Source organism: Eucyclogobius newberryi, unplaced genomic scaffold (genome assembly GCF_026437365.1).
Source record: "Eucyclogobius newberryi isolate DKJ021-1_F unplaced genomic scaffold, fEucNew1.0.hap1 SCAF_7, whole genome shotgun sequence".
NCBI classification, from domain to species: domain Eukaryota; kingdom Metazoa; phylum Chordata; class Actinopteri; order Gobiiformes; family Gobiidae; genus Eucyclogobius; species Eucyclogobius newberryi.
The window spans coordinates 25,635,996-25,660,249 of record NW_027316389.1 but is presented as its reverse complement, the minus strand read 5'-3'; the positions used below and the strand labels follow the sequence as shown (position 1 = coordinate 25,660,249).

General features: G+C 38.4%; 1 protein-coding gene across 2 annotated transcripts; it reads left to right on the top strand.

Moving 5' to 3' along the window:
• Nucleotides 1-714: 714 nt before the first annotated feature.
• LOC140349506 (calcium-independent phospholipase A2-gamma-like) lies at nucleotides 715-22,339 on the top strand. 2 transcript variants are annotated; one of them, XM_072435865.1, is made up of 10 exons: nucleotides 715-769; nucleotides 1,240-2,302; nucleotides 2,735-2,884; nucleotides 3,522-3,673; nucleotides 3,773-3,867; nucleotides 4,916-5,087; nucleotides 5,360-5,417; nucleotides 5,787-5,981; nucleotides 17,899-18,094; nucleotides 21,799-22,339. In XM_072435865.1, exons 2-10 carry the CDS (start codon nucleotides 1,427-1,429, stop codon nucleotides 22,071-22,073), a joined length of 2,169 nt encoding a protein of 722 aa, XP_072291966.1. In that variant the 5' UTR covers nucleotides 715-769; nucleotides 1,240-1,426; the 3' UTR covers nucleotides 22,074-22,339. The 2 variants fall into 2 exon arrangements, with proteins under 2 accessions (XP_072291966.1, XP_072291964.1); XM_072435863.1 differs by lacking the exon at nucleotides 715-769 and having other exon boundaries at nucleotides 1,085-2,302.
• The last annotated feature ends 1,915 nt before the right edge of the window (nucleotides 22,340-24,254 follow it).

Below are 24,254 nucleotides of genomic sequence, written 5' to 3'. Positions count from 1 at the left end.
AAATCCAAATCCCTGCATGCCCTTCGGTAAATATAAGCAATCTTCTGATTCTTGCCTGGACTTAAAGTGCCTATGGCAGATTGGAACACTCATTGAACTAAAATGCAGTCATAAAATTGAAGAATTGAAGAAGAATAGAAAATAATTGCACATTTTTTAGGTTTGTAATTTCACTTCATGTTTAAAATTGATGACAGCACACCATACATCACATTAGGAAATTACCCTGCATTAATTTTCATTTTCTTCTTCTTCTTCTTCTTCTTCTTCTTCTTCTTCTTCTTCTTCTTCTTCTTCTTCTTCTTCTTCTTCTTCTTCTTCTTCTTCTTCTTCTTCTTCTTCTTCTTCTTCTTCTTCTTCTTCTTCTTCTTCTTCTTCTTCTTCTTCTTCTTCTTCTTCTTCTTCTTCTTCTTCTTCTTCTTCTTCTCCTTTGGTGTTTTATGGCTGCTGGTATCCAAGTGGCACATTACCGCCACCTACTGTAGTTGTACATCTAGTCTTAATTCTTCAGGCTTCAATGGTGGGAATATCTTCAACCAATGAACATTCACCCTCGAGAGGCACGCACCCAACAGCCAATCACAGTACACACAAAAGACACGTGATGCTTGTTTTTCTTCTACCTCACGCCTGACGTCGTCACGTTATTTTGGAAATCAAGTCAGGTCAAGTGACACTGAGCCTACTTTTGCCATCACACATCAAGTGAAAGAACGAATAACCCGAGGGATTAGGTACTCCTTCTAAGAAGATGCGAGTTCAATAAAAGGTATGTTTGTTCTCTGTTCTTGTTCTAAGACCCTTAGCGTATAGGGTTAGCTTCTCGGTGCTGGCTGAGCTAACGTCAAAGCTAGAAGATACTATAACTATAGAATCATATGCAGAAGGCTCTAGTCTTTGACAGAAAAAGAGAAAAAACGGTTTGGATCTTGAGTTGGCCCGTTAGTCACCGTAATGTGGCATAACAGACTTTATATTCAGACGACTTACGTTTTTAACGTTATTTATTGTTGTTGTTTTCATTTATCTTGTTCATTCTTCAATGTTTGTCTTTATTTTTTTTATCATCAGGCTTGGTTAACCGGTCAGCTTTATAATGGTTTGGATGGGATAAACGGCACCACCATCTGAAAGAATGATTCGTAGGCTGGCGTCTTTAAGTAGAGGTTTTGTGTTGTGGCGTCATCTTCATGCTTATCCGTCTGGGCCATCATCTCTCTCTGGTACTTCTCACTGCAGGGTCTATGTGCAACATTCTGGCAGCTGCAAATTTGCCTTTCTCAGCCGAAGACGGATCTACCATCATTCAAGAGTCAAGACTCAAAAAGAATGGATTTTTGGAGTTACCCAGACTGAACGGACACTACTCTACACGAGTAATTTGCATTTTAATTCTTCTATTTCACGTTGGTTCACTGGTTTCAACATGTCAAGAGTCAAGAATACTCTAGGAACAGTTTCTAAAGCTGTCAGTGTGACTCATACAGAAATACTCTCTAAAATTGCCAGGCTAAAACCGAAAGCAACTAAAAATGGCAAGAGCAATGCTGAAATTGTGGAATCTGGGCCAATTATTGAGCAAATTAAAGAGCCACAAGTGGGCAGTCCAAAAGAAGCTTCTTGTACAACTGGAGAGAGCACAGTTAAACCTGTAAGAAAGTCCTCTACTACCTCTGTGTCGGCTGCTACATCTGAAAAAAACACCACTCCTACACAATCTACCATCTCTACACAAATTGCCAAAACGACAAAAGTGCAAAATCCCAGGGAGCTCCCAAAATTAAAACGTGTCGTCGCCACTGCTCAAAATGGTTCTGCTAAAAAACATGAAGAAACAATATCTTCCACGACTGATACTCAAATCAAAAGCGCAACCGAGAGTCAATCAACCCCACTTTTCCATGCAAGTACATTTTCAGTCAGCCTGGATGAAACGTACAACAGCTTGGCTCACCACATCAACTCATACTTTGGCAGCAAGACAAAACACAAAGACAAAAAGACAGATCATGATAGTAAACTAAACAATAACGCCATATCAGTTGTTGATAAAACAGATGTGACCCCATCCAAAAAGAGCATTGGGCATTATTTATCCTACTCGGCTCCGACTGTGCAGGCCTTTGTTGGTAGCTACATAGCCCCTTTGGTCCCTCGGTTTAGGACTGCAGAATCCAAAAGCCCAGTGGAAGAGCAGACTCCTGATGTGACACCGGCTAAACAAGTTGATGCTAAAATAATAAGTCAAGAGCAGAAAGCAGAAGATGAGAAAGCCAAGAGACTTCTGCTCCAAAGAGAAAAGGTTTGTGGCATATATATTTTGTTTTATACTAATATTGTTCTGATTATCCATATTCCATAAACCGTGTCTATAATGGAGAGAAACATTATCCTCCTCGGACACCTGTCATTCTGAATATGAAGCTGGCTGCTGTCCACACGCTCATCAGAACCTTTGATACTCTGTACATGTAATAGTATTGCCTTCTAGGAATCTGATTTTTAAAATAGCCCGCCGCTATGTTCCCGCTTCTGGGACCACATAGCTCGGAGACCTGTAAGTGTTTATGGTTTATAAACACAGCCTACATAAAGCTGAAGATAATACTGTATGGACACAGCCTTTTATGTGCGGACATGAACATAATAAACATTATCCTTTGTGACTCTCTGTATTGCACGAGTCCCTAGAACATGTTTTACTTTAATGTCCCCTCTTTTTCCTGAATGTTAGATCATAGCCAGGGTGAGTGTTGATAATCGGACCCGAGCTCTGGTGCAGGCCCTCCATAGAGCTTCAGATGTGAGAGTGTATATCAGCAGAGTAGAAGACCTCAGCTATCACCTCCTTCAGTTTCCAGAGACTCGTGGGGTCGCGATCAAGGTGAGCTTGCCAATAGGGTTTGCAATGTTTTCAGCGGCTTTGTTAGTAATGTACCTACTGTGCACAATATGTCATTGGTGCAATGACAGATTATATCACAACGTTTTAGAATCACAAGGAGTATCAGAATGTTCAGTATATCACATGCACATTTAATGGCAGTTTTGTCAGCCGACATATCTCTGGAGCTAAAGGCCACCGTCTGTTCTGTGTCAAAGTCAGACACAACAATACAGGCTGTCTGGTGTCTGCATAACATTTATTTATGTTTCTACCTTATCTGAGGTGGTGTGAAAGCCTTATTCAGCCTGCTTCTATTTTAAACAGAGGCCACATAGTCACATGTGTGGTACATGTTGTGAAATACCATTGACACTGATTATACTGTACACATCCTACACATTTCTCACTTACTGCTCTTCCAATGAAACTATGTGCTATGAAGTGGTAAATATTGTATCTTATCGCTGAAGCAAGTTCCTAGTTTGTGAATTTTTGGTCACTGACAATAGCAGCAAACCTTTTTTCTGATTCTGATTCTAAAATCGCATGATATTGTTTGTGATAGTTTGCAACTATTACCTTGCAAAATGTATATACCGTTAATTGGGCACATTTTGTGTGTGTTTTATTCCAGGAGAAGGTGATCCCTTGTCTGCTTCGACTGAAACAGGCCAGTGACCCCGGCCTACGCTCTGCTGTTCGTGCAGCCTTGGCTCTAATGGGATACCATAAAGCTGTTAAAGGCCGTGGAATAAGGATCCTGTCTATTGATGGAGGAGGTTTAAGGTCCTTTTTCCACTCCTAACTCTGTGTTCTTATATTTTCTGTTTAGTTATTTTTAGGTTTTGCTGTTGTCTGACAAAAACATATTTTGTTTGATTTCAGAGGACTAGTTGCCCTGCAAACTTTGTTCAAACTGGAAGCTCTGACTGGCAAACCCGTTCACAAACTCTTTGACTACATATGTGGTGTCAGTACAGGTATGTTGTTCTATATTTCATACCGTTTTTAGTGTGCAGTATATCAATTTGGACAATTTAATCATGTAGCACAGTGTCCATAATTAAATATTCTGTAGTATATAACATTGTCAGGTGTGGACCATTAATAATGGATTTTGATGTCATGAATGTACTGAATTAAAAATAAGTACATTTATTTATTGTGGCTGTAAAAAGTTTTCCACCTTTGGTCACATCACAACAATAAACGTAAATAAATTATATTGGTATTTTGTTTAAAAGGGCCGCACAAAGTGGAAGGAAAATTATAGGTGATTTCCATATTTAAAAAACCTGAAAAGTGCAGTATGTAAGTATTCTGCCTAGTTTCCCTGAAAAGAGAAGGTTGGGGCACAAACGGCATCATGAAGTCCAAGGAACACACCAGGTCAGGGCTGAAGTTGTGGAGAAGTTTTAAGCAGTGTGAAGTTATAGGCAAGGCAAGGTTATTTGTAGAGCATAATTCATATACATTTCAATTCAAAGTGCTTCACAGAACAGGAAAGTAATGTATTAAAATCACAAAGACATGACAAAAATCACAAAACAGTTTAAGACATGAAAGAGAAGAGTTAAACAAGGATCCCAAGCTTTGAACATCTCATGGAGCACTGTTCAATCCAAGCCACTGGATATAGTTTGAACTACCACAAGATGGCAGTGTTAAATAAACAAATACTAAAACTAGGAATGTCACAATATGAATTTACAAATAATGTGAGGGGCAATCATAAAACACCACAACCATGACACAAGAACAGGGAAATCCTTAATTCACATTAATTAACACTGTCAAACAGATCACCATTCTAGTGTGTGACTAACTTAATGAAACCATACTTTCTGAATAATTAAGTAAAGCTGACACAATAAGATTATATAACAAAAAAGCACTTGGGCTAAGCCTAACGTTTAAGTTTACATTATTAGTGGATACATTGAATTGAAATGACTTATTTTTGCTTCTCTAAGACGTTCTAACAATTATTATTTTGTAGTAAGTTATGCAATTTACCCATTTCTGCAGGTGCCGTTCTTGGATATTTATTAGGTATTTTCCAAGTTCCTCTAAGTGAATGTGATAGCCTTTATCGAAAGCTGGGCTCGGACGTTTTTAAACAGAATGTCATTGTTGGCACGATGAAGATGGGATGGAACCACGCTTTCTATGACAGCGAGGCCTGGGAGAATTTGCTCAAGTAAGTTTGACAACAGTGACCAGTGATAAATTATTTTGTTGTTGTTCGGTACGCTTGCACCACTCAAGGAAGAGTAGAATTGATCATGTTTTAATGTTATAACAAAAATCAAACCTTATTTTACAGTGTTGTGTTTTTTTACATCACACACTCACATGCACACTACTGTATATTATAGCCTTTCTCTTTCATTACTAATATGCAAAAGGTTAAATGTACAAAGTGAAAGCACAAAAGCGGAAAATGACATGACATCCATTTGGCCTCTGCAGAGAGAAAATGGGCTCTAATATCCTGGTGGAGACGGCGAGAAACCCCCTATGCCCCAAGGTGAGTGTTCAAAGATGGGCTGACTCTCTGCTCTCCCGTGCTGTTTCTTGCTGTGGATGTTCAGTTAATTTACGAGGAAGTCACATCTCTAATACTTTTATCCATCTCAGTCAGCGCTCTGCTGCTCTGAAATGTAGAATTTAGAAGATCTTTAGAAGGTCTTTGCATGGCTCTTGTACAGTATTTAGGTGTATTACAAAAGAGTAACATATATTTGTGATGCGTTCTATTAAAAAAACATGTATTTATAGCTGCTGAAATGGCTAAAAGGAGAATCCCAATATCTCTCCAATATCTTCCCAATATCTTCTAAGCAAGGGCCACAAATTGAATTGATATCCATTGATTACCTTCTGTTATTGCCTGTAGGTGTCAGCCGTGAGCACCATCGTGAACAGGGGCATTCCCCTGAAGGCCTATGTGTTCAGGAACTACAACCTGCTGCCCGGGGTGCGTTCTCATTACCTGGGAGGCTGTCATCACCGGGTGTGGCAGGCCATCCGCGCCACATCAGCCGCCCCAGGCTATTTCCAGGAGTTCACTCTGGGCCAGGATCTCCACCAGGTCAGTCAAGTCAGCTGATAAACAAGATGAGGCCGACTCGCCTTTCTTTATAAAAGATTGAAAAAAGATTGGCTTAGCTTTAACTGTTCAGTTCAGTTGCTACATTACTTAACTATAACATGCTTTTTGGATATTTAGTATTTAACTGTACCTTTTGATGTTGGTATTGATTTGACATTTTGTTACTTGGACACTGCAACTGCAAAAAGGATTTTTAGTCGAAACAAGACCATTGTTTTAAACTGCACAATTGCTTTTGCTGGTATTAATTCACTTATTTTTATTTTTGAAAAATAGCCATGTGACATTTTCGAAAAATCAAATGATGAGCACTCAAGCCTCAAATGCAAGACAGTGAATGATTACTCACAGACAAATTACAACTTTTGAGAAAGTTAATGATTCGACAACACAGTAATAACATGGTTAAAAGCCCATGAAAATACATTTTACATTATGTCTCCTTTTAATTAAGATCAGCATCTTAAGAAGGAGACGGTGAACGTTTGTCCAAAATATTTGAAAACATTCCCAAGTCTAAGGATTTTGGTGTGACTTAACAATAGGATCATAATATCTTCAAATGCTAGTTAGAGATCAATCATTGGCAGTGCTGAACATTTCTAGCACTTGTTCAATTTTCTTAGTGGTTTAGAAAAAGCAGTTTAATGAACAGCACTTCACTTGTATTGTTACATCGTCACATGAGTAAATGTTGAATTGTGTCTGAAAGTTAGCTTTGTTTAAAATTTTTGTACTCTTAACTCAGTAATAAATAATTTAGCTGTAGAACAGTTGGATCTTTCCAGTTTGTATAGGAGGCCTGAAGTTTCAAGGATTTTGTGGACTTAATGAGAAAAGTTCTGGCAAACAGAACAGACACTTCCTTCCTGTCAGTGTTCATTTTCAGGTGGTTTTATTCTGACATTGAGAGCTCCTTGGCGGTGATGCACTTTTAAATGCATCTTCACTATACGTGTCTCCAGTCTCTGACCGGCACGTTAATAACACAATCTGCACACCTCAAAAAACAGATTGGTTCAAAACAATAATTGAAGTCTGAAATGTTGAGCTTGATTAAAAATGGTTGTCAGATGAGCAATGAATAATAGAGAAACGAGGCCAATAAATCATTACAGTTGAGTGTTCAGTTTTTGTCATTGACCCATCACATTTTGTCAGTAGCTCCTTGGATTGACATTCACTGCACAGATGTCTCTAAAACGCATCACTGAGCACGTGTTTGCATCAAAGGAACTACACCGCACCGACTCGTTACCCGTTTTCTTAATTGGGAGATGTGTAGGTGAGAGAAAAGTGAAGGGGGACTGAATGAAACAGACTGGCTGATGAAACCCCTGTGGAGGGCCAGATTTCTGCAGCTCGCTGTCTTTTCTGACTCTGAGATGAATAAATTAATTTTATCTTCTTATGCGAACTGCTGCTACATCTGCCTAATTATAAAAACACAAGACAGACATGGAAGTGCTATGCTAACTGTGCGCAGTAGCCATGGCAGTAGCTAACGGCAGGAAGCCTCATACTGTGAGAAGATGAGGCCGCATTAGATGCGTAATATGTGTTAAATGCAGTAATGTGACCGACATATTTAAATGTAATTTAATGTGGAAGAAGAATAAACTGAAGACCGATATCGAGTCCTACTACTTTAAAATTTATTTCTGCTCATGTTTTGTGTGCGCATTTAAAAACAAATCTGATCAATTTAACAACATTAAAAAAGAAGGAAGACAAAAATATTTGTGAGATGTTAAAAAAAACTAATATTATCAGAACATTTTAAGAACATTACGTGAAAAGTTTGTAGAAAAGATAAAAACATTTAATCACATAGTGCTCTTGAGACCACAATGGACAGTTTTGGGAAAGTTCACTTTCTACATGAACTAGTTCAGTTCATAGTTCACACATTTTAAAATGAACTAGTTCAGTTCATAGTTCATAATTCGAAATTTTTAACTAAGTTCACAGCTCCAAAAAATGAACTAGTTCAGTTATTTTTTTCAATATTATGCTATAATGTTTCTAAATTATTTCCACAGCCCAAATACAACCACAGGCAGCAATTATTGTATTAGTTTAATGCTGAAACTATGTGTCAGATTTCATCTTCATATCCAATTTTGAATCCTTACACAACCAGGATTTACATTCACATTGAAGGGACAGACTTCCCCAGATAGAGGCAAAGTTTACACAGAAATGCAGATTGTTCCATCCTCACCGACCTTATCATAAAGGGAGTGTCTACAGAGCCGCGGCGCGCGGCCGAAACTGCCATGTTATTTTGTGCCGCGGCTCCTGAAACTGCTGCGCTATTTGACTGCGCCGTTTTAGACCGCGCCGGGTTAAGGTTAGGGTTAGGGTTAAGGTTAAGGTTGGGGTTAGCCATGAGGCTATATGGCAGTGCCGCGGTTCCTGAAACTGCTGGGCCATTTGACCGTGCCGCGGCTCTGCAGCCACGGCCTATCATAAAACTCACGTAACTGGTCGTAGGGCGACTCTTGCTGCTCTGTTGCTGTCGCGTCCATGCTGCTTTTTGTTTTGATGCGCATTCGCAGTGTGGTGCAACATGCAAAAGCTCTGTCTGCGCTGTCGGCTTCTACAACTTCGGAGCTCTCACACTTGCTAGGCTCTTGTTGGGCAACATAACGGTGTCTTTTTCGCCTAGAAGTATCTAGAAATCTGACACATTATTGAACGAAATTAAAAAGAACGAACGTGCCGTTCACAGACACCAGAAGGAACGCGTTCACATTATCGTTCTTCAGCAGTAATACCGTTCGTTCAGTTCACGTTCACCAAAATTATGTTCAGGCACAACACTGACAATGGAATAGTAAGTGCAACAGCAATGTTTGTCACTGCTCGTGTGAAATCTTTACAAGCTGTATTAAGAACTCAAATGTACAATTTTTATGTGTAACCTGAATAAGACGGAAACATAAATCCTGTGCACTCACTAATGTAAGATTCAGTGCAATACGCCACCAGTGGAAGATGTGAGTATGGCTCTCGTTTTAAAACATAATTGTTTATTCTTCTATTATATCTATATCTATATCTATATCTATATATATATCTTGTGTCCGGAATAAAGGTGAATTGAATAAAAAATAAATGTAAGTTCATGCCCACCCTTTCACTGAAGAAACTCCTTTTGATAAATTAATGGATGAGTGACTCTCCACAATTATTGTATTGCGTTTTCAGGTGTTCTTTTGATCTATTCACCTCAATCTATCATCAATAGGTTTGAAGAAGAAGCAATAACCTGTTTCACTTCAGCTGCCAGGTAATGACGTCAGTCTGGTTTTTATTCCCCCAGAACATATTGTTTTGACATGAAAAGCCAAAGAAGTCCAAATATTTACATGGACAGAATACAATAGAATTCTGACTATATTGTTTAATATCAAATACCCTTTTTGATCGTGACTCTTTTATGTGGCTGACCCAAAATGCCACCCAGCCCGAGGTAATTATTTACTGGGCATCACAGCACTCCACAGGTCGCGAGTATAACATGCTGTTTGCATGATGTCAGGATTCCCTTGAGAGCGAGTCATTTCTCTTTTTTTCCACCGACGCCCACTGAATTTTCCACTTAATTCAAGTTTCAGACAATCCGCCTTTTGTACCGGTGAGTGCTAGAAAGCCGTTGCACTATGCACTGAGCAAATGCCACCATTTTCGAACACAATTTCAGGATTGTGGTCTGATGTTGTGTGTGTTATTTGTTAGACTAGACCAGAAATGTGTTAAGGGTAAATAAATTGGATGATATGACCAATTTAATACTTTTTGAGTATTAAATTGAATACTTTTTGCACAATGATTATAATTGGATTCATTTTCTTGCAATCCCTTTGTGTCCAAATCGATCTTAACCTGTGAAGTGGTCCGATGTTTAACTGTGGAGGCCCAGGTTTTTGATCCGGTAGCTATGGCATCTCCCGAATCGATGGTAAGGAATGTGAGGGAATGCTTTGTAACTGTCTCTGCCCGTGTTTGATAAAAGACACAAGATCCATCTGTCAGTCCTGCCCAGTGTGAGGTCTGAGGTCCTGATCACCTCAGATTGTGTGGCTTAATACAACTCTATTATTTCCAGGCAAATCAAATTCACTTCTGAAATGAAGATAAATGATGTGTGACCAAGTGGTGTTCATTTTTAGTGAACTTTTCTTCAGTAGTTGAGTAGTTCAGATGGCCTAAATACACATGGAAACTTTTAGCATGTAATAGAAAGTTTATGAGGGCCACTTTTTATCTTTAACCAATATTTATGCTCTAACCACTGATCCCCTAAAATAAGCCATTTGGCTTTTTGGATTCACTAGTGAATTTTGTGCTACTCATCTTTTATTATGCACCTGGGGCTGCTGTAGAGTGAGCTGAGCCAACTCTTTGGTGAGTTACTTTGACACCACTTCAATATAATATAGATTTAACATTTGGACTTGCGTACATGACTATGGATTCGTCAAGGCAGTGCTGACTGTCCTGTGTCAGTTTTGTTCTTATAATTTTTAATTATCTGCTCAGATTATTTGACCTGCATCACATTTTGGACATGGTTAAATATCAAATAGGGATGGACCAATATGGATTTTTTGATATTTAAATTTTTAAATCTATAGCAAGGTCTATAAATCTAAACTTGTAGTTGAAGTAAAATCACAAATTAACTAAAATTAAAGTACGGTAATAACAATGTATTTATCTGGGATATAAAATAATTTCTGTTATGCCCCCCTCGAAGAGATGACCCATCTCAAGGGGCTATCCTTAAATAAATAAATTGCCCTTCTGTTTTTATTTTACTCCATAGTCTGTTCAAAAAGACAAATCTGAAGCACTGAGGACATACTGGGAATGACACATGGACACACAGTCTGCGGCACTGCCCACAAAATATCTCTGCCAATATCTGTAATGGAACTGATAAATTGTCCTTCCCTAAATTACAGTATACAGTACATGTCCTTCCCTAAAGTACAGTATACAATACAATGTGGCAATTTTTTACTTTGCATTTTCCCATTTTAAATCGCAAGGAAATTGTCTTTTTGTCAATGTGTATTTATTTCTGTAATTTGCATAACTTTTTCCTATTTTGATGTCAAGATCTCAAACTGCGGCCTTCTTATTATTTTTCCACTTTGCGTAATTGCTCTTCATGGATTGTTATGAAAAGGGCAGATGGACACAACCTGAGCTTTTAGCAGCTTCCTCCTCTCTCCTTCCTCCTCTTGTGTCCAGCCCTCAGAGCTCGGCCTTGGGACTGATGGAGGATGTAGCGTACCCTTTAGCCCCGGCTGCCCCTTTCCTCACTGCCACTGTTTTTTTTTTTGTCCCTGGATTCTAATCACTCAACTGCGGACTCCCATTGTTACCATGGCTCCGTTTTCTCCATGATCTTATGTGATTGGTCTGTGGCGACGTTCTCGTTTGGGATTAGGCCTGTGTCCACTTACTGACCGAGCACTGTTTAAGAGCCTGACTTTCTGCCTTTCCCTTAACCCCCTTGTCTTCCCAGAGCGCACACTGCAAATTAGCAGGCTTCTCACTGCAGCGGGCTCTGGCTGAAACCCCTCTGAATAAATCATGCTGTATTGATATGCATGTGGGCGTCTAGTCACTTATATCTCACGCACAAAAGGAAAATTGTTTTAAATTGGCCCTTGGTTTTGTATAGACAGCAAAATTATGATTTTTGTCAAATATTTACATTGTAGCTTAAATAGTAAGAGTAAATATGAATCAGAGAATTTGAGTCAGTTTATAACACTAGATTGAATTGTCACAGTATAATTTTCGGTAGTCAGCCAGCTGGGGTGATTCATTGACTCAATACCGCTGAACACTTGTGGTCATGTAGTCATAAAAATGCGTGGGAACGGCCAACTGTGTGCTGTAGATCTTCATTTGCTACCTGCCCCAGAGGCGAATGCTGCAGTCGCACAGATGGGTCCCACTTCTATTGACAGCCTGAACTTCAATGTGACCTTTGGGGCTGTATAAAGTGAAGAAAACTGGTCGTTCTAATGGTGAAAACATACCATGACAACCTTTAACCTTGACCAGACGACCTATAGGTTGTTGCTGACAGTACTAGCCTTTATGTTGACTGGTTGCTGTCATCCCAATTGGTTTAATTAATGGAAATATGCTTGCTAGTTACCACCATTTTAGGCTTCAGCTTTTCAAGACACTTTATAAAGCATTATTTATTCGCTTTGTACTCCACATCTGCTCGAACTGACACAGTTGTAGCTGCACTTCTGTGACAACAACCTCTACATATGCCAACTATTTACTACAACATTGGATGCATAGGTCTTTTTTTTCTTATGGGGGGATTTTAAAATATGTATATTCACAACAACAGACCGGAGAAGCCATGGAGTGAGTTATCTTGAGATTTGGGAATGAATTGTGAGTTCACCAAAACCTGTCTTTTAGGTCATCTAATGCAGTAAGATATGCTGACGATGTTTTAAGATGTGCCAATTTGAATATAGAGAATTGTTGTAGTCTTTCACCTTGAACCAGTCAATTGCAACTATACATTCTGTTTTTTTTGCATTTGGTCTGAATAGGCCTGTCACAATAACGAGTGAAGTACAATATATTGTTACATCGACATAAGATTGAAACTACACATTAACCTTTTTTCATAATCGTGAACCTATTTTCTAAATGCACAATATCTTGAGCTGCAACAAATACAAAGCCAAAGTTACTTATTTGTACATACCTTACATTGAGCCCCAGAAAGTCAAGATAATCATCGTGACAGGCCTAAATCTTATATTTCTAGCTTGTAATGTATTACCAATTAGCCATTTTATAGTATTTAAGAATTTACCCCAGTTGTGTGACAGAACATACAATGGAATAAGTGCCTTTATACAATGATTATTATTTTCTGTATTAAAGACAGAGACAATTTGTGATCTTCATCTATTAAAAATGGCACGCAAATATTGAATCATTGTGACAGCAATAGCCTGACTTTGACTTATACAGTGCTTTCCCTTATTTATAATTTGAGAGATGAGAGCCTCATCGACAAGCACTCATGATACCCAATGGCAGAACTTTTAAACAATGCCACAACAACCTACAGTCAATGTTAAAATTGAACTGCTAATGCTAAATGCTACTGATACAGTATGTGTTTAGGGCCACATCGGACTTAATGATCATTTCACAAGACTCGACTTAGCATCCATATTGGAGCGAGTAGCCAGGGGCATGAGCTGCATGGAGATGATGAAGTTTGCTGTCCTTGCTAATGGGAGCTGACATACACTGGCGCGTGAAATGACTTTTAGTGATTCTGACGATAGTAGCTCTTTCTTATTCAAATCAACACTCCCCTAAACACGGCTACAATATAGATAAACCCTCTAAGTTAATGACAACAATGAGACGTTTGAAACACAATATTGCCTTTATTTGAAAACTATTGTGTTTTTTCTGTCATTTATCAGCTCAGCAGTTTATTTTGGATGTGGTTTCTGTATTTTGGTTTAATTGGCTGTTGAAATGTACTCCCTGAAGTGTAAAAACTCTTAATTGGATGAAAATATGTTTTATTCTAGCCACAGGAAAGTGTAGTGTAGTTTGTGATTCAGCACTAGACCCTGAAGGGTAAAGGCTAGACTAGAAAAGGTCTAATCCTCAGGAGAATAGACTAGCTTCACAACAATTACTGCAACAATTCACCATTTACCAAGAACACTGTCTATTCAGATGTGTTTTATTAGACTATAGATTATGGTCACTGACAAATACATTTTCTGACTTCTGGGTCAAATTGCGATGGCACACATTCTTGTTGGGTTTTCTTGTCTATCAAAAGTTGTCCCAAGTAAGGAACAGAGGTTTACCACTCGTTTCACAATTCTGAAATTTTCAAACTATTTCTATACCAAGGAAAAGGCTCAGTATGGTATGATATGCTTTTATTATGCATTTATTTGTACTGTGACAGTGCACAACAATATATTGTCCAATACACAAGTCATAGGAAATATGATGGTGCCAGATTATAGCATGTAGTGCCTGAACCAGTTGATGTAAATAATGGAAATGCAGATTAAATGTATATTGAAAAAATACCATGAACAAATGAAACAGATATTACTGTACATAGGATCACATTCAAATACTATTCTAAAAGCAACATACAGATTTTGATACCACAATGATGATTAAAACACTCTCAACAATAGACTATAATTTTCACCACTAAAAATATAATTTATTCAGTATCATTTATTTAATATGATTTAATACTAGTATCATAATTGACTAGAATCTGTGTATCTTTTTTCTGACAACCATGCATTCTACAGTTAATGAAAGGGGAGTGAAGGCCTGTGCAGATTTGACTTAACAACTGTAGCTTAAATTATTGTATCTTTTAGAATGGATGCAATGTCACTTCGTGTAGCGTTTTATATTTAGCAAATTATGATAACCACCACCACTATTACAGAAGTGGTGATGGCGTTCTGGTCACTGTATGCAGTAATCACTTGGACTTCGTGTTGCTGTGTGATGGTGGTTATCTTCTGTTTAACATATGGCCTCTTTTACACTGTAGAGCCAGTAAGTTGGAGCAGCATTACAACTCAAATCCCCCGCAAATCTGAGTGACCTTTGCCTGGCGTCGTGCTGCGTGTTTGACAGACAGCTTCAGCCCCTTTTAGTTTTGCACAACTTATTTCCATCTTGTCCCTGTTGCTGCGTCTCTGGCTTGACATTCAAATATGCTCTGGACTCTGCATTTCATTGTGACTGAATGTGGCACTGGGCCAAGTTTGAAGACACTCGCAGAGTCGCAGCATCTGCCAAAAACATCCCAATGCTCCAGCTTATCCTCAGTGTCAGAGTCTTTTTTCACTTTTTTTTTCTTGACGACTGTGGAAAAGATGATGGATGCAAATTAACCTCTAAATAATTCAAACTTAAAGCTAACGCTGTGACTGCCTCACACCAAGACTTTCCGTAGCTTTTAGAACAACTCATAGTGTCAAATTACTGTCTTTGTATATGCCATTGCAATAAACCTTAAATATATTATGTTTTCGCTTGGTGGCAGGATTAATTAACAAACAATATATAACAAATATTTTTTATTAAATGGTTTTGAATCTCCCACCAAAAAACTTGCTTCATGCCCTTTATAAGTTATAAAAGTAGCACCACCAAGTGTAAGAGAATGATGCAATTTAAGTCATCTTTGAGTGTCCAAAAAAACACTTTATTATCAACTATTTAAAATGGTTTGTGATATAAATTTACTGAACTAAAAACAATTAAGAGCCTCGATTGCCCTTTTCTCCAAATCACATGCTTTTACTGACATGTTTAGAGCTTTAGAACTCATTGACTGCGGAATTATTCTTTCATTTTAGTCTATCCTTCAGATCACCAGTACGTCATATGTCTTCTAATTGTCTATTCATCTTTTGCACGGTTAAATGTAGCTCTGACACAAAACCTTCTTCAGATACTTTGTTCATTTATTCAGGCTGAGCTGAGGAAGTGCATTGCCTTGTGAACTTCCATGCTTGTCTATTGAATTGAGTGATGACAGTATGTGTAAAACATATTATTAGAGCACACTGAATTGATCGTATACTAAATACTTATGTACTTAGCAGGTGACTTACTTGGGAATTATCCGCAGCTGTACCAGAGCATTGACTGCCTTTAGCGTTATATGCTTCAGTTATTTGTGCTCTGGCCGCTCTGTGCAGCAGAATCTTGCCTGCAGCGATCCACACAAAGCACTCATAACTAGCAGTCTGGACAGTTGAACACTTTTTCTGCAGGATGATATGGATGACAACGGCTTATCTATTTTAGCCTGGGTACAACTTGATCCTAAGTCATTTAGCAGGCTCGTTCATTACCGACACTTTGTCTGTGATTCATTTTGTGGTTTGACAGTCTGTGCCGCTGTATAATGACCTGATTTGGACAAATGGCCACCTCAGCCGTTCCCTTCGGTCTGTGGCAGTATTAAACTGTGAATTGTGCTACATTCATTCTCTCCATGCCCTCTGAGTATATAGTCCCTGTAGAGCTCATCAGTCAGAATGAGCTGAGGTTTTGAATGATTAATACAACTTATCATTTTTATTTATTCTGTCTCAAATGCCTGGAATATCTGACTTTGTAGATAGTCTCCATTTACCAGTCATGACACATGACTCCATATCCAACTTCCTTTGTCATGGTTCTTGAATTGATTTTGCAGTTTCTTTGTCTTGCTCCCCTGACAATTACCAGGCGCCTGCTTTTGTAGGTGGCCCCATTACACTGTGTGTTCCTCCAAATGTACAGTAAAGGTATGTGAAATCATTGTGACACACCTGGCGAGGACTGAAACCGGTGGGATCTAGTTGTCTTGCTGTCCTAAAGCTTCTTAAAGAAACCCCCATGCATACATATATTATCATCTTTTGTTTTTCGCTTTCGTTGTTGTCACTGCAAAAAACAGTCCTTGATCGTTCTCTTCTCTTATAGACTAAGGCTGTACTCCTTTACTCATTTAGTCGATGGTGTCTTTGTCAACCAAAGTTGGTATTAGTTGACATTTTTTAAAGTATTTGATTTAAAAGGATTCCTATGAGACCGCATCAAAAAATAGAATGAAGTGAGTTAGCTGTAGATTTTGGAGTGCATCATTATTTTAATTCATACACATGCAACATACTAGTACCTCCCTGTATGTTTTGCATGAACAAAAACAGTGTAGTTAAAGTCTTTTGAGTTCAGTTTGGGTTAGATACATGGTGATACGTTGTAGTTTTGATTGTTTTTGCCACACTTCTTTCAGTTGAATAATCAGGGCAGCCCTCTTATAGACTGTATATGGCTACCTTGTTATTTCTTTTTGCATGGCTGCGCCGACTGGGGATGCACAGGTATCAGTGTTGTTTATCGGCTCTATACCTTGTGCTTGACTTGTACTCATCAGTGTAGTACCGATACATAAACCTATACCACTGAACAGCGCCGTGTCTCATTTTTTGGCACTCCAGGAAGCTCTTCGCAACCAGCAAGGAGTTCACCTTAAGGAGGCACATTAACTGCCAACTATATTCATCTTCTGACTGATGTGACAATAAATGTTTTCATAATTCACAAAGGATATCAGCGCAGGGCTTGTGTTTGCGATAGTAGAAGGCTAATGTTGCTCAGTGGTGCTGACGGTTCTTAACTTGTGCAGTGCAGGATTTCTCTAAAACCTCGGCCATTTCTTATCGATTCTATCTATTCACAAGAATCTATCTTCAGCTCTTCTACCTCCTTCTACATCCTACCTCCTCCGCCGGCTTAAAAACAATAAAGTTGTTGCTGTTTTCTTCCGTAACCTTGGAGCTTATCAGGCAAAGATCCATTCATCCTTATTATTATCATGATTCTAAAGCAGAAACGGTCAATACCACATGCTCAAATGTCCCATAAACAGGCACTGAGTGAATCTCTAGATATTTTGGGGGGCCCCTTCGTGCATCCCTCCCCTAAATCTGGCCTCTTTAATGAGAGGAGGCCCTTGTGTTTGATCTCGCTGCCAGCCCTCAGCCCACGGCCCCTCTGCCTCATGTCTATTCAACAGTCCCCTCCAGTCGCTCCAGTTACACTCCCTGCACCTTGGGACGACTATAGACTCAAAGAAAAAGCACTCTTGGGCAGTTGTCAATATCAAAGGCAGCCTCACTCAAACCATGATGGGGAAGAACTAAAGGAACAGTTAACTCGCCATGCTTTTTGCAATTTGTTAAACGTTAAAATCCATGCAATGTTTTGCCAGCTATTTCGTATCAGGTTATTTGGGGTTTCTTATGTTGTTCTGTTTTCTGTGCAGGACGGTGGTCTGCTGATTAACAACCCCACTTCGCTGGCGGTGCATGAGTCAAATTGTCTGTGGCCTGACACGCCCCTTGAATGTGTGGTCTCACTCGGGACGGGACGCTTTGAGAATCCCAACAAGAATAACGTCACCTACACCAGCCTCAGAACCAAACTCACCAATGTTATCAGCAGCGCTACGGACACAGAGGGTAAGACACTGCAACAACTTCTCTTTGTTTTTAGGTGGCTGAATAAAACTAATGTTCTTTCAAAATATATGGTTTAGTCCTTCAAGTCCTTTTTCACCATAACAAGCATTTTAGAAACCACTAACCCTTCACAAAGAAAGACTACACTTTCTATTCATGCATATACATCTTTAGACTCCTCTACATCTATATTTACACGGCAATTAAAATTGTACACATTTTTGGTTGAATATTCTTTTCTTGATTGTAAAACATTGAGTTATAGCTTATCGGGATATTAACAACTGTTTATTTTTGTCAGATGGATTAGTTTGTCTACCTGCTTTTTGCATATGTTTCTTTTTACAACATGTAAAGCTGGTAAACAAACTGTCCTATCTGAGTTAATCGTTATATTAGAATAATGCACTGTTATTAGAAAAAAACTGTAAAGTATTTAACAAAGACTTTTGTCTACTATATAGTTATTGTCTGTGACACCCATGGATTATTATTTTACATTTTGGGCATCAATTGGAATACTCTAAAATGACTTCACAGAAACAGAAACAAGTCAGCTGACTTCTGATTGAAATGTGCGCCGCTGATTAAACGTCATCACAACAAAGTGCAGTTCTGCCAAATCCTTATATAGCAGTCTACAGTTCACAGTAGGGAGCAGCAGATTTATTTCCATTTGTGCCAACGTAACTACGCAACACTGCTGAATCCTACGTTTATCCTTGTTAAAAAATAATAATTGCGTGCATGGGGGTAGGGGAAAACCATAATTGTTGGAGCAACGGCGTAATTAGCATTACTCAAACATGCATGAATAACTCTAAATACAACTTCAAGTGTGTAAATGAGAAGGGAAAATAATTATAACATGGTTAAACGCTCTTATAAAGCCATTTGGCATAATGTCCCTTAAGCTTGTCAACGCTTGTATTTTCTTTCTAGACATGTTTCTTCACTGTATGTCCACTATATTCTGATGTCTCCCATTGTGCCTCTGTTGTGGGACAGTTGCATGTCCTTATCATCTCTGGACACGGGGACTTCTCCTGGGCTCACATTTGGCTCAGGCCCCTCACTGTTACCGTTAGCGCCACTGCTGTGGGGTGTGGAGTCTGACCTAGATGCTATTCCGTCTGTATTTAGGATTAATCCCTCCCAGCTCTCCAAACCGCTTTGTTATTTAGCAGGAGCAGATTAGCAAAGTGTGTCTATCACAGATTTACCCCCTTCAAACGTTCCCTTGTTTCACTGTTGCGACATTCTGGTTTGGCTTTATTTCTCTATCAGAAAACTTAGTTTGTTTTGGCGGTGAGATAAGTCTCTTGAAGTGGGCTTTACGCAAAAGAAAATAAAAACAAAAACATGTGGTTCACAATTACATTTTACAAAAAAAATGTCCAGACATTTTTCTATTTTGATTCAACCTTTTTATAGATTTTTAGAGTATATAGTATACATAAACGGCATTTATATTTTATAAATGATATTATGTAAATGGCTGATGAAATATAGATGCATTTCTGGAAATATTGATGCTGTATGTTATGTGCATAATTTTCAACACCCTACATCAGGTCAAGGCGGCTGCATTTCAATAATATGTCTGCAGGGAACTAATTAAAGATTTTATATACAAATTTCCTTTTTTAAAACGTAGCTCCAAGTATGCTGTGAGATAGCTTATTTCTGTTGTTATAACACCAATTTACTACTTTTTCACTGGTTGGTGTCACTCTGCACCGGGTGGGTAGTACTCTTTGGAGTTTTCCTGCCTGTAGGCTTTATAAGACAGGACAGTTTTAGCATGAAATGGGGATGAGAGAAGAGGAGTGCATGCAGCAAGAGAGAGCTGGGACTTGAACTTTTGACACCTTAAACACTCAACCACCGGGCAGCACACTGTTACATTTACATGACATTTACTTCTTGGATTAACTTTTTGACTCTATACTTCTTTTCCCTATTTGAGTTATATATTTATTGAAGTAAAGTCTCTTACTCTAGTAAAACGTTTTATGATTTTTGTTCTCTCTTTTCTCTCTATTCTTAGACATTACCAGATTTTGTGCTTTATTCAAGGCTCTCTCACTCCAATTATATTAGCTTCAATTTATAAATCAGATGTTACTTCCAGACAGTTACTCTTAAAGTTACTCTTACTTAATTGATATCTTTGACCATTACCATCACTTATATTCGAGTACCGTAATACATGCAATGGTATTTATGTATTTATTTATTTGTCTATGGGAGTTTTTTATTTATTTATAGGAGATCTTCTACTGAAAGTGTTTTTCAGACTTCCTATAAGTGATCTGTTCTTCTGTATCTACCTCTGTATCTACCTGCGTTGCACCAATGAAATTTCCCCATGTGGGACAATAAAGGAATATCTTATCTTATCTTATCTTAATATTATTTTGAAGTAACGTTTGGATTGTCTACTTTACCCACATCTGCGCTGCACAGTGGCATTCTCACATCAAGAACACTTCTGCTATTTACAGTATATGGATTTTAGCCAATCTTTTTTCGTCGTACACATATTTTATTTTGCATGCCCCTATTTTATCATTCTAGATTTGTTTCTCCTATTACCGTATTCATTGTCGTATGTAGCACCTTACTGCCAAATCAAATTCTACCTGTGTCATGTAGCCAAAACATGCATGAAGCGTGACTCCTCCAGCTTGGTGTTCCAGGACAAGCCTAACTCACTGCTCGGTCACATTTAAAGGTACATTATGCAACTTTTCCAGTGGAGGGTCCGCCACCTGCTTGTGATTTTGTGGCTTTGCCTGGAATGTCTCATTAAATGTGGCAGGTGTGTTAATGCTTTCAAATAGCATACGTCATACATACATCTTCCCCACAGATCTGACATGCAATATGGCCTGGTAGCGCCACCTGGTTGTCTCCATAGAGATAGAAGAGTTTAATGCCATATTATGTGGAATATTCAAGGCAAAGCAATCGGTAAAGGATCAGTAAAGTTCACCTCCTCCTACTGCATTTGTGTTTCCCACCTCATCTCTCTTCATGTCTCTGACCAGAACCCTCTGAACCTGACCTCTGACCTCTGACCTCCTCCAAACAACATGAGCTGTCCATCCAATACACTCATTCATGAACTTTAAATCCCAAAGAGAAGCTCAACATCTGTAGCCGTTTGTATGTGAGAACTGGCTGCTTATAATTTAGAATGTCCACATTATAACCTCAATATCTTGACATTTTATCAAAACATCAATATTGAAACAGACGACATGATTTTCAAACACTGATTTGCCACTAGACATTGATGGTCTTCTAGTCAACCTTTTATTTGTTTTCATTGAGGCTACACATCTTTTTAGTTCCTTGCAGCATGTTTTGGTATAATTTGGAACTTTGTATAAATCTATGTTGTTGATGTTTACACCTCTGGGAGTATGAAGCTAAAATCTGCTGTAAAACACATTTTCACAGGGTGTAACTGCACTCTGAGCCCCGAGCCTTCTGTCTGCTTCATTCTCACACTGCGTCGCATTTGAAGTTTTGACTTTTCACGCTCCACTCACTCTTAACATAATCTGTAAATGTTTGTACACGTTGTGATTATTAACGGCCCTATTATTTGTTTATTATTTTGGGCTCGTTAAATGTCAAACTTGTCTTTTTTTCACTTCAAATTTGATCTAACCTCTCACGCTTTCGTCTCGCAGAAGTCCACGTCATGATGGATGCCTTCCTGCCTCCAGATACCTACTTTAGATTCAACCCCCACATCAGTGAAGACGTCTCCTTGGATGAGAACAGGCAGGAGAAGCTGAACCTGCTGCAGACACAGTGTGCGCGTTACCTCGAAAGGAACGAGGAGAAACTCAAAAAGGTGGCTCACATCCTCAGCCGAGAGAAGGGCTCTGTGCAGAGGTTGTCCGAGTGGGCCAAGCTCAGGGCCGACATGTTCAATGGGTTTCCCTATTCGTCCAAAGCATAAGTCACACAACTATACCTCATATTTATTTGTATGTGAGTCTTGTGATTTTTTAGAAATGATCCAAGTAGGGCTAAATTATGTGATGTAGAATTTTAAGATATGTGATGTTGAATGAATGACATCGTCTTTTTGATCCTGTAAATTTCATCAAATTTAAATTGGATTGTAAGTTGTGATTTACCTAAGACTGAGCCTAATCCTAAAACCTTTTTAATCATTTAATTTGGTCAGTCACATTGAAGTTTTACTTCAACAATGAATATAAATTGATTATAGCAATTTATTGAGTTATGGTTGGTTATTGTGTTTGCTGTTATGAAGCTAACGACACAATTGAACATAATGTAATTGAACCGTACAGTAAATATGTAGAAAGTTTAAATATTTAAGAATGAAATATTGAACATTTTAGAAACTGGTACTATACATAACAATGTGACAGCCAGTAAATGCTCTAAACCGTTTGATTTAATTAGATCATTAGACCATAAGGCAGAGACTGAACAAAAATATAAACCCAACCCTTCTGATTTTTCTCCCATTTTTCAGATATGAAACTTTTTCTATGTTTCGGTATCTCTCAAATGTTCACAAATTTGACTAAATCTCTCTTACTGAGCAATTCATATTATTATTAACAGCATGTTTTAGGATGCTCAGGATCAACGTAAACTACAGAGTTTTCCATTTCCTGCCAATATCCAGAAAACTAAGGTGGCCATTTTGGTGCTCGTGCCTGATAATGGTTTTCTGACCTCTCCAGGTCCTCCCAATAAAGCATAACTGAACATTTCAGGGTGACCTTTTATTGTGGCCAGCCTAAGGCACCATCTGTGCAATATTCATGCCATACTCTACAACGTGTGAGGTGGGATGGATTATTGATATTAATGTCGTGAGTTCGAATCCCGACTTTACTGCATGTCCTCCTTTCTCTCATCCACCATTTCACACTTTCATTTCCTGTCTAATAAAGCCTTCTTAAAAAAAGTTTAAAAAGAAAAGAAAAATGGGAGCAAAAACAAAAGCATTTATATTTTTGTTCAGTAAACGTTACATAGAGCAGCCACAGACTAGTAACTGTTCCTACTTTTGTAAACGGTCTTATCAAGGTAATTCAAGCACTTCCTGCTGGCACATTTTAGCTCTGAGGACTGAATATTGCACTTTTTAATCCTGCAGCTGCGTATATTGCGCTATTGTGTTATCAGGCATCCATTGTTTATATAATACTTGATTTATTTAACTTTGCATTTTATAAGAATACACAACTTATAATAGTCTCACCTCAGTTGTTTGTTCTGTTCAAATTAGAAAAGGCTTCAAAGGTAGTCATCTGGACACTGCTTTTGAAATTGAAATGCTGCTGGTGCTATCAATTCAAAGTTTGAACAAGATGAGTGTTTATGATTTAATATTTCATGAGCGGCGTGTCATTTCATTTCTGTTTTGACCACAGTAAACCTCTTGACAAGTAATGATGTACATACAGATTTTGCCTATATTTCGGTCAAATCAATAAGTGAATGTTTGTGTTTGTTCATCCAGGCTTTGGAGGGGCCCTGGAAGTACACTCACTTAACATCCCTTTATCTAAGTATTTCTTTGTGAATTGGAAAAAAAAGCTTATATTTGTACTGTATTAGTGCTTGTACCACTGTCACAGTATATTTTATAGTAGCTGAAATTGTATTGTACTGTATTTTACTCTACATAGATTTAAACCTCTTTATTATTTGATTCTTTTCCCCCTCCAGGCACTACACATTTCTGCTCTTGTTCACCGGCCACTTCCTCTTTTGATGCATTCGTCTCAAAAGCCTTTTATTTCTCCCCTTTGTTCCTGGAGGTGGCCACTCTTTCATTTTCCGACACTCTTCTGAAAGGACTAGTTCAGACAGACTGCCGCTTTTTGATTAACCATACTTCAAATGGGCACATGTATTTATAATTTAATTTTATTTTTGAATTGCACTGCAGATGTTAATGTCCCGAACCACCTGGTGAAGTACTGTTAAGAGAATGGACTCAAACACGCACACCCACAAGCACAACGCAACTGTTTTTCCTTTTGCCCTTTGAAAACTGTACATAATTAAAACTTGTCATGTCGTATCTTCTGCATCTTCTCGCCTTGTTTTGATACACTTGTTGTTCACATCCATTCTGTGGAGGGGAGTA

What these genes read in the sequence shown, in the direction of transcription:
- LOC140349506 (XM_072435863.1), top strand. Translation starts at nt 1,136, where the DNA reads ATGATTCGTAGGCTGGCGTCTTTAAGTAGAGGTTTTGTGTTGTGGCGT. An exon ending in TTCTGCTCCAAAGAGAAAAG is followed by an intron (nt 2,303 to 2,734) that starts GTTTGTGGCATA and finishes CCTGAATGTTAG; the next exon opens with ATCATAGCCAGGGTGAGTGT. An exon ending in GCCTGGGAGAATTTGCTCAA is followed by an intron (nt 5,088 to 5,359) that starts GTAAGTTTGACA and finishes TGGCCTCTGCAG; the next exon opens with AGAGAAAATGGGCTCTAATA.